Source organism: Lichenostomus cassidix, chromosome 13, assembly GCF_008360975.1.
Source record: "Lichenostomus cassidix isolate B80296 chromosome 13, HeHo_3.0, whole genome shotgun sequence".
NCBI classification, from domain to species: Eukaryota; Metazoa; Chordata; class Aves; order Passeriformes; family Meliphagidae; genus Lichenostomus; species Lichenostomus cassidix.
Window position 1 is genome coordinate 1,765,683 of NC_139494.1, and position 10,459 is coordinate 1,776,141.

General features: G+C 49.5%; 1 protein-coding gene across 3 annotated transcripts in view; it reads right to left on the minus strand.

The window, feature by feature from the left end:
- DELE1 (DAP3 binding cell death enhancer 1) overlaps positions 1 to 8,269 on the minus strand; it is a 19,853-nt gene extending 11,584 nt beyond the window's left edge. For all 3 annotated transcript variants that reach the window (XM_085073258.1, XM_085073260.1, XM_085073257.1), the window contains exons 1-5: positions 8,133 to 8,269; positions 7,956 to 8,052; positions 7,711 to 7,831; positions 7,263 to 7,406; positions 834 to 889 (exon numbers count right to left, since the gene is read on the minus strand). In XM_085073258.1, coding sequence (XP_084929384.1) covers positions 834 to 889; positions 7,263 to 7,406; positions 7,711 to 7,831; positions 7,956 to 8,052; positions 8,133 to 8,269 — 555 coding nt within the window. The remainder of the gene's footprint in view (positions 1 to 833; positions 890 to 7,262; positions 7,407 to 7,710; positions 7,832 to 7,955; positions 8,053 to 8,132) is intronic.
- Positions 8,270 to 10,459: the final 2,190 nt, after the last annotated feature.

Below are 10,459 nucleotides of genomic sequence, written 5' to 3' on the forward strand. Positions count from 1 at the left end.
GCTGGAGCTGGGCCAGGGCAGCTCAGGCTGGAGAGTAGGAAAGGTTCTTCCCCCAGAGGGTGCTGGCACTGCCCAGGCTGCCCAGGGAATGGGCACAGCCTGGGGAGCACTTGGACAGCACTGCCAGGGATGCACAGGGGTAAAATGCCTTCTCAGTGCCTTTTGCAGGAACTCACTCTGCTAAAAACCGAGTTTACCTCCTCTCTGCTCACAGTGTCCTTGAGCAATTGCTCAGCCGACTGATTATTTAAAAAGGGAATTATCTGCATCTAAGATGTGAATTGCGAAGAATTGGCAGGTTTAATCACAACAAGAACAATAATATAATTTATGGCCTTGTGACACTCGAGCTGATGCACTCTCTTCAAGCCCCAAGTGCTTCCCTCTTTAACAGACAAGAGCCAGCCCTGATTTGCAGCATTTGGAGGAGTGACACCACCTTCCCCAGTCATGGGTTGTCTGGTAAAAACCAAAATAGCAACAGCATGTAATCACCTAGTGAAAGATTGCATCAAAATGCAAATACACAGGAACACACTGGTGATGCTGAATTTGTTGTTTTGTTTGGTTGCTTGGTTTGGTTTGGTGTTTTTCCCCATTTCCTTTCACTGCTTCCCTGCCAGCAGCCCTGTTACACAGATACCTCCAAGGATGGGCATGTCAGTTTGTAAATCCTGGAATCTTGCTCTGGCTAGAAGGGAGGCCAGTATATCCTAGCTCCCTTTCTTTTTTCAGTCTTGTGTGTGAGTGTTGCTCAGGCTGTGCTTGGGTAGCTCTGGGATGTGTTCCTGCAGGGAAGGTGCAGACAGGGGGTGTGGAAAATGAAACCATACCTTTGCACTGTGGAGAACTGGCCCCACCCTGGAGCTCACAGGGATTTGGAACTCCCCTGCATTAAAAAAAAACCAACAAAAAAGCAAGGTTAAGCAATGCTGCATCTTTGCCTCTTTCCATCTTCTCTATTCCACAGCTCTTTCCTAAAGGATTGATCTCCTATTCAGTCGGGGGCCTTAAGAACAGCAGCAATACCAACCAATCTGACCTTTGGAGCAAAAGCAACCACGTGCCACAGGAATCCAGCCCTGTGGCTGCAGCTCCTCCAGAAAGGCCCTGGGTTTTCATCTGAAGAAACCAAAAGGTAGAGAATCTCCTGCTTCTCCTTAAATGTGTGTTCCAGTAACTTGTAATCACTGCTTTAAACCTCTGTGCTTCATTTCAAATTAAAGTACTTCTACTCTGGGTTTCTGCTCCCAGGCACTGGCTCTTCTAGGTTTTTTCTTCTTTACTAAAAAGCCAATTCCTCCTTTTGAAAGTCCTGACACGACTAATCAGCCCCTCTTGATTCCTGTCTGTGATTCTAAAAAGACTGCACCATTCATGTCTTTCAACTGCAGCACTTTTCTGCCAGACGTGGTTAATTTTATGACTTTTTGCTACTATTCCTGAATTTCCAGCATTGTTACTGAGGTGCAGACCCTCTGACTGGTGTCACACAAGGGTGGAACAGAACTGTGCTCCAGCTCCCACTGCCCACCTTGCCCAGGGCATCACCCCCAGCCCTCAGCTGAGGCGCTGCCTCCTTCACTCCTTCTCTAGGTAATTCCTTTCCAGGGTACAGCTCTGCCAGGGGATGATCAGCCCTGCTATCTGGCTGCATCAGATCAGCCTCCTCTGCCCCCTCAGCTCATCCTGCCCTCTCAGATCCGCTGGGACAGCCACGTGTTCAGCACTGTATGACCAGCTTCAATCAGAATTATCTAACACAGCATCTACAGCAAAAGCTAAGCCACCTTGCTCAGGGCAGAATTGTGCTGGCAGTGATTACAGTGGCATTTACTCCAGCCACTCTAGGAGGACAATGACCTCCACAAAGAGGACACACAGGCTGAGGCCAAGTATTTTTAACCTGATCACCACAAGAAGGAGGATCCCACTGGACATTTAACTCCAGGTGCTGAAGCCTGAATCACTTGGAGCCAGAGCTGCTCACTCCAGCAATAGCTGTGCCCTCTCCATGTCTCCCTCTCAAGCTGAGTGGGAGCCAAAACAAGTGAAAAAAATGCCCTTTTAGGGCCTGATTGGTTGATTGCTGGCACTGCTTGCCTCCACAAGCACTTGTGGCAGCACAGCAGCAGCAATGAGGTGTGCAACAGGCAGGAGTGCTCCCTGCAGTGCCTGGACTGTGGCACAGTGTGCAAGAAGCCGTGGCCCATGTGCCAGCTGCAGCCTCATTATTCCCAGACAAACAATTCCCCCCTGGCTCTATTCAAATGTGTGTTATCTGAACAGGCCCCACTCACCCAACAAGCAAAATCACTATGGCAAACAAGATTTCTATGCATCATTCCACCAAAAGTAGTATAATCTGCGAATTTATTAGTTGTGCTTTCCATTTCTTTGCAGACCAGGCATCAAATTATCTGATGTTTCTCACTGTAAGACTCTATCTCTCGTTCATGTATCTCCCTCGTGAAGTAATTTGGGTTTTTGCCACACATACAACTGCAAATCCCATGGAAAAAAAATGGTCTGTATTAAGAATTCTCCCACTACCTGTTTAAACAGCATTAGTACATCCACGCTTTCCAGAAACTGTACATTTTGCACAGATGTCTACTCCTAAATCAGAGATTCCTTGTTTACTGTGAAAATGTTGTAATTTGGACAAACCACTGAACCATGAAAAATAAACAGACACTAATTCTGAATTCTGTCAGCCTGCAGCAAACCCCTCCTCACTCAAACCCCAGTGATCTCCCCACATGGGGTTACCATTCCCAGAGAAAACCTGGATGAAAACACAAGGACCAGCTGATCCTGACACCCAGCTCCATCTCCTGAAGGATCACAGAGACCCAGAATGGTTTGGATTCAAAGGGAACTTAAAGCTCATCCATCCCCTGCCATGGCAGGGACACTTCCACTATCCCAGGTTGCTCCAAGCCCTGTCCAGCCTGGCCTTGGACACTGCCAGGGATCCAGGGGCAGCACAGCTTCTCTGGGAGAGCTGAATTCCTCACCTTTGAGGCTGGGCAAGCTAAATTATTCTTCAGGTTATGTTTGAAAGATGGGAATATCACAGCTGGAGTTTTCTGTGCAACTTTATTTCTACTTCTTCAAACCTATGCTATGATGCAACAGGACTGCATATCCTTTTTTCAATGCAATCTTGCAGCTTGCAGTGTTCTGGATGCCCAACACTCACATCTTCAGCAGTTAATAAATATTTTCATCCTGCCTCCCTGTTCATCCTGGACTAATCAAGTGTTGCTCACAGCTAGCTCCAAATGAGGAATTAATAATCTTCTCATAGACAGCCTAGATTGCTCATCCCAAAACATCCACGACAACGAAGTCACAACAAGAGCTGGCCAAAATCCAGCATTTCTGCCTCATGGAAAATTTCACTGTTTCCAATTGGTTTCATTGTGCTTTGAAATGAAAACACACTTCTGCAGTGTCTGTAATCTCAGAATTGAAATAACGAATTTTACAGTTCTGCCAGGGGTAAAATACAACTCCCCGGGGCATCATTCAGCTGCTGTAACACTGAGACTGGCTGTAATCACCTGCTTGCTCACTCTGTGCCTTTAACTTCCAGCAAAAAGGCTCGGAGTGAGGCAAGAATTGCATGGAAAAAAATAAGATGTGAACACAGAGCTGAGGACTTGCTGGTAGCAATATCCAGAATGCTATTTAAAGCAATTTTTAAGTTAATCTCCTGAAGTTTTCTTTTTAAACAAAGGAACAGATTTTTATCCTATTGTGCTCCATTCAAATTGGAATGGCTCTTGTGGAAAGCTGGGATGTTGGGATCCATCACATCTTTGCCACAGTAACAGCAGATTGTCACTGTACAGGGAGACCAGCAAGTCTGGAAATGAACTGAAACACCCAGAGAAAGGGTAAGGACATGGAATTCTCTCCAGAAGATCCCTTGCCATTGCTGGCAGCAGCAAACTGGAGCAGGGAAGGTACATTCTGCTCCACTCTGAGGTCTGTTCTCTCATGGCAAGGCTTTGCTACCAGATTCCCTGGCATCATCTGCCAGGCGTCTGTCCTTCCCTTCCTTCTGCTCTCCCCAGCTTCCTGCTGCATCCTCATTTTGCCAGCCTCACCCCCTTTCAGTAGCTAAACACCAGGAAAAAATAAAATCCTCTACCTCAGGCAGGTTTTTCTGTAGAAAGCAAAATGCAGTGAAAGTAAAGGGATCATCAAGCTTCACTTTCCACGGAAAGATTCACAGGGCTTCTCACATGACAAAACCTTGCATTTTTTTCAGGCTCTTCAGTGCAAATTATTAAATCTCTTCCCCCTGACTTTTCTCCATAAATTCCCACGAAATGGGATGCACAACATAATGTGGAATGTAACCCGAGGACTTATGTATGGAGCAAAATCAAATTATTTCTGACATATATTATCTCTGACAAGTGACAGTTGGAGATGCTTGGGCAGAAAGGGTGAGGAACAGGGATTATAAAGTCACGCTCTCCCTGGCAGAACTTTCCAGCAATCAGCTGTTCTGTGATCTGAGCAGGAGGTTTGGCTGGACCAATTAAGTCTAATTTCAATCTGTAATTTTACCTAATCACTTCCTGGAACCCACTTGTACTTCTGGCCTGTAGCAGTGAGTTCCACAATTTACCTGGGCCCTGGCCAAACACAAAATGCCTGTTGCTTTTTTCCCAACTTGCCACCTGACCCTTCTGTGCTGCCTTTTAATATGTGGATTACGAAAAAGATGGTCCCTGCTCTCTTTCTCTCAACATTTTTAGTTTCACAGAGCACCAGCACATTCTCTGCCACTTCTTTTTTTTTAAGCTGAAGAGTCAGTCTCTTCTGGATCTAATTGTCTCCCTGTCATCTTTTCTCTGCAGTTTTGTCCATGTTTTTCAGACACTGTCTTGTCTTTTAGTGCTCAAGACGTGGCTGCACCCCAGACTCACACGAACCCATGGCACTGCCTTGTCCTCAGCTCCTTCCTTCACCATAATTAACATTTAATTGGCCTCACTGCTGCTGAGCACTGACTTAACCTTATCAAAAGCACATCCACAGTGACTTGAAATGTTCCCTCTGCAAGACAATTATTAATTTGACACTCCTCATTCTGCATGTGTATTTACAGCCACACTCCCCTGTGTACACTCGTTTAACCCACCTGAGGATTACCCTGGCTTTGGTTCTTGTGCAATCTTTGCCTGTGACTTTCAGATTTGACTGCCCTGAATAATTTTGTAGCATTTGCTGCTTCTGTTGCCTTGCTCATCACCTCCTTTTTCCAAATCGGTGCTGACTGTGGTGAACAGAACAGGTTTAACAAAGGACAGGGGAATACTACTGCAATGGCTCTCCACTGTGAAAACCTTCTTGTGCTTTAAGGAGTTACCAGCCTGAGAGTAACCCCTCCATGTTCCCTCACATCAGCTTTAATTCTTTAGATAGCTTTGGTTTAGGTCCTGTCTGGATGATTTCCAGAAAGCTAAAAGCTGGATAATCTTGCTCCACATGCCTGTTGACTTCTCCAAAGAAGTCTTAATAGATTTACAACTCTCAAGTCTCTGCAAGGGAGCAAGCTGGCCTGAGAAATGGCTTCCTAAATCCTTCCAAGACCTTTGATCCAGCCCACTCATCCCAGCATCTGACACCTCTATCCTGTAACAGAGTTTTTATCAAATTAAAATCACCTTTTTTTGCAGTTCTGTGCCTCAAACAAACACCCACCCACCCCTTTCTAAAAGCCAAGCTGTCCAATCTGTCAGTGCTCATTCCCCTGGTCACAGAGCAGCTTTGAGCATGGGATTACAGACCATCACTGGAGGCTCAGTGATTTCCCAGCCTCTGAAGAACATCTGAACAAAGACCACGTGGCCTTAGTGACTCGTCACTGTTCAATTTATCAGTTTGCCCAAAAGCTCTTCCTGTTGACTCTCAGCAGGGAACTGTTTGTCAGACACACATTCACTCCAGGATGTTCAGCTGTGCCAACTGGAGGCATTGCTGTCTCCACTTCTTCCCACCACTCCTCCCAGAGGTCCGTGTCCAGTCACCTGCCAGTGCTGGAGTGCTTCTTAATATGCTCCAGGCTAAAGCAGATGGGTTAAACAGTCTAATTGGCAGTTTAGGTAAATTAACCTGGCTGTTTTCCTGGAGTTAATTAGGAGACATGGAAACAAAATGCTCCATTTGCCAACTGATGGGAATGGTAACCTCTGGCAGGAGAAGGTTTGATAAGCAGTTATGGGCAGTAGCTGAAATCAGCACAGAAGGAGGCCAAAATTCTGAAAGAAGGCAAAAAATGGGGAACAGCTCTGACCTTTGCTGCAGCACCTTCATTATTTACATTCTTCCCTGTCAGGGTGCTGAAGCCCTGGCACAGAGCAGCTGTGGCTGCCCCTGGATCCCTGGAAGTGTCCAAGGCCAGGCTGGATGGGGCTTGGAGCAACCTGGGATGGTGGAAGGTGTCCCTGCCATGGCAGGGAATGAGATGAGCTTTAAGGTCCCTTCCAACCCAAACCAGTCTGTTATCCTGTGAGTTAGCCAACATCTGTGGTTGGTTTCCTGATGTGCCTCTTCTACACCACTATCAAGTGCTGTTCCCTTCCCAACTGTTCCAGCAGGCTTCCTGCTCCCAACAACTTTCCTGAGGCCATTATCAGTGTTTCTATATCTAGTGAGCTCTGGGCCTCATCTGATCTTCCTTGGTGTGACTTTAAATTCCCTATGTAGGACACGCTTTCCTGGGTGAGACTTCAATTTTGTTGGAGTCTATCTTTCTATTTTTATGAAACTCATTTTAATAATGTCTTTGATACCTCCTTCCACTGTCTTATCTATGGCATAAGAGCTCAGCAATGCATCCTCATCCTGCAGGAAAAGAATGATTCCTTTAGTTTCACACCATGTACACCAGTCTCCCAGATCAATGGTGCAGCATCCTCCTGAATCCTTCTGGCTGCAAACATCTGTCCACAATAAAACAACAGGACTGGATGCTGTAATCAGTCTAAGGCAGAGCAGTGTTGGGAAAGCTGCTGTCACCTGCAGTAACAGCACAGCCTTGTCTCTGCCTTCAGGAGATTTTTTCCCTCCTGTCTCTGGACTCCTGATTCATCTCTCTGAAATTCTGCCTTTCCACCCTCACCTGCCTCCTCAAGTGTCAATAAATGGCTACACACTCCTTGGCTCTGAGCTTGCCTTGGGGGAACTCCGAAGTCCTTCTGCCACAAGGATCCTGCCCTGCAGCACATGGCACATACCTCCTTCTGCCCAGGGCTGGCTCTCTTCTTGCCCTGAGGGGATGCCTGAAGATGAATTCTCTGGTTCAGCCTCTGGACTTGCTTTCTGCAGGAACTGGGACCCCAGCTGCTCACTGGGACAGCTGGTTGAGGCTTCAGTCACCACTGTAATACAGAGCACAAAACCTGTGTCTGCTTCAGGCAACGACACCGGACTGTGGATGTACTCAGTGTCCTCTGACCACACAGACAAGCAGGAGGAAAGTTCGCGGAGCAAAACAAAGGTAAGGGCACACAAAGTGTGACTGCCCCCAATGGTTAAGAAGCAGATTCTCCTGACACACTCGCTCCCCAAGGCCTGAGAGCGGCTGTCAGCCTCTCCCAGCTCTCTCCCAGGTTGTTACCACAGCCCGAGGCAGGAATCCCATCCGGCAGCCCCCACAGCCCTCCCCAGGCCAGAGCCGCTGACCTGTGGGCTGCGGGGGCAGCGAGGAAAGCCAGGGCGCCCTTGGCTCTGTCCTGGCGTCCGGCAGCGACCTGAGCCACGCGATCTGCCTGAGCAGCTGCAGCAGCAGCGCGCCGACAGCGCCCTGAGGAGAAGCGACACGGGTCAGCGAGAACAGCCCCGCTCGCTCCCTCTTCCCCTCCCATCCGGCCCCTCGGCCCCGGCACTGTTACGGGGTTGCCCCGAGGTGTCCCGGCGCCGCTCCTCACCCAGGTGACAGCCTCCCGCACGGAGTAGCGGGGCACCAGGCCGGGCAGCGCCTGCCGCCGTCCTCCTCGCTCCGAGCCATCCTGACACGCGGGCGCCCTGCAACAACCACACACACGGGCCCCGTCAGGCCGGGCCGCTGCCCCGGGCCGGGCCGGGGGACACCGAGCCGCACTCACCGCTCGGGGCTGTGGCCGCGGCCGCCGCCCAGCCCGGGGGCACAGGCGGGGCGGGCGGGGGTAGGAGCGCAGCGGCCCCGGCCCAGCAGCAGCCGCCACATCCCGCCCGCCCCGCCGCCAGCGCGCGCAGGGGGCATAGAGACGGGCGGGCAGGAGGGCACGGCGCCCCAGGGCTGCGGGGACAGCGGGGACACGAGGGACAGCGGGCACAAGGGCGGCCACAGACGGCCGGGGCCGGGCGGGCGGCGCGGGCGGAGCGGCAGCATCGCCACGGAGCGGAGAGAGAGCGGCACGGTCGCCATGGAGCGGGGGTAGAGCGGCAGCAGCACCATAGAGCGCGGCTAGAGCGGCCCCGCCGCCATGGAGCGCCGAGAGCGCCGCCCGGGCCGGGAGGGTCGCGCTGAGGGCTGCGGGTGCTGTGGCGGCACGGCCGGGCTGAGGGGACACTGAGGGGACACTGAGCGGGCACTGAAGGGACACTGAGGGGACACTGAGCGGACACTGAGGGGACACTGAGGGGACACTGAGCGGACACTGAGCGGGCACTGAGGGCCCGGGGATTTGCAAAATGCGGAATATGTCCAACATTTCTTAGAATGGATGTTCTTCGGTGTTTCATCTTGGTATGCTTTCCAGCTTAACCAACAAGAAGGGAGATTTTATCCGTAAAACAGCAGCTCACAAGCTCCAAGTGATGTCCAGGTGTTCGAAAGATCAATTTTTAGTAGAATCACCTAGATACTGATGGTGACATTTCGAGAGAAATAGTTAACAATTTGCCCAGAGTGTAACTGGGAATGAGAAGGGGATTAGGCAGCAGCATGCTGCCTTATTGTTGCAAAACGTGCAATAAGTTGAAATTTTCCTAAGGAAGGATGTTCTTTGGTGTTTGATCTCTGTATGCTTTAAGGCAAATCAAGAAGGGAGATATAATCCGTGGAACAAATAGCACCTAACAAGCTCTAAGTGATGTCCAGGTGTTAGAAGGACACATAACTTGGAATTACCATGTTGAGGTTCAGGGCTGGACGTGTTTCAATGATCTCAGACCCTGGGCACGCTGAGAAAGCTTGGGAAGAAGGATGTACCACTGATGGTGGACACAATGCAAAGTTTATAGATCACAAGGACATTTGGCAGAACCCACAAGACAAGGGAGAAACTGATAAAGCCAACTCAGCAACTGGGCTGAAATGAGCTCCATCTGAGTACAAGGTAATTCCAGCAGGAGCAGGTCACAACCACTGACCCATGGCCCGAGAAACCACTGACCCAAAAGAAGAGAAAGACTGAGAGTGGGACTAATTAGCATGAGAAGCGAGAGCCTCATTAACCAACAGAAGATAGAATACTAATTAATAAGAGAACTAGGTGATGTGTAGCCAGTGAACACTGATGCCTTTGTTTGCTAAGCTAGTGACAAGTTTTGGTGGTGGCTGTGCTGGCTTTGGGGATTTGCCACCAGCCCCCTTTGATGCACATAACTGTCAATAAATCAAATACATCGACTCTGTGTGGATCAGCCTCTTGCACATCAGGGAAAGAACCTGTTTGGAGATAACAGGGAGGGTTGCTGGGGATGTGCTGTTGTTTGGGGCAGGGGGATAACCCCCCTTGGAAAGCATGCATAGGGACACACCCCGGGCTGGTCATACTCAGGTTGTTCCTGCAGCTCTGGGCTGTCTGAGTGCTCCTTGAGCCCCGAAATGAACCCTGGGGGTGACAAACTCTAGGAACCACATTACAAACTGTTTACATTACAAACTGAATAAAGTGCCTTTTTGTCATGCAGAGCTGCAGGGCCAGGTGGGTGTTTGGGTGCCGTGGTTCAGTTACCCAAGGGCAAACTGCTACAAGAAAATAATTTCAGGTGTGATCAGCAGCTCTGTCTGTTGATCATCCTGTAATCAGTGACGTGATTAATGATATTTGGGAAATGGGTATCAATGTGGAGCATTTGTGAATGCAGTAAGTGCATTAAGGCGCATGAAGGTTTGGGTTGGGTATGAGCCTGCTTTTCCTTCTGGCCCCCATTCAGCCTGGTTTTGTGACTGATGGTGCTCTCAGGGCCTTCTTGGCTTTCTATCTGTTTTTGTTTCAGCAGTGCTGCAACAGGAGATGGCAGAGCTCCCAACAGAGACCATGCCATGCCAGCCTGAGAAGAAATCAGCTTTATGTCCTCCTCATCCTGGGTTTGCATCAGGAGTAGGAATATTGCCCTGCTTAGTCTAGCTGAACAGTCGACTTTCTGGTTTATTTCTTTGTTCCATGGGCACAGAAATTCTTGGTCATTCCAGCAGTTGTCTCTCTTCCTGGAATATGGTGTT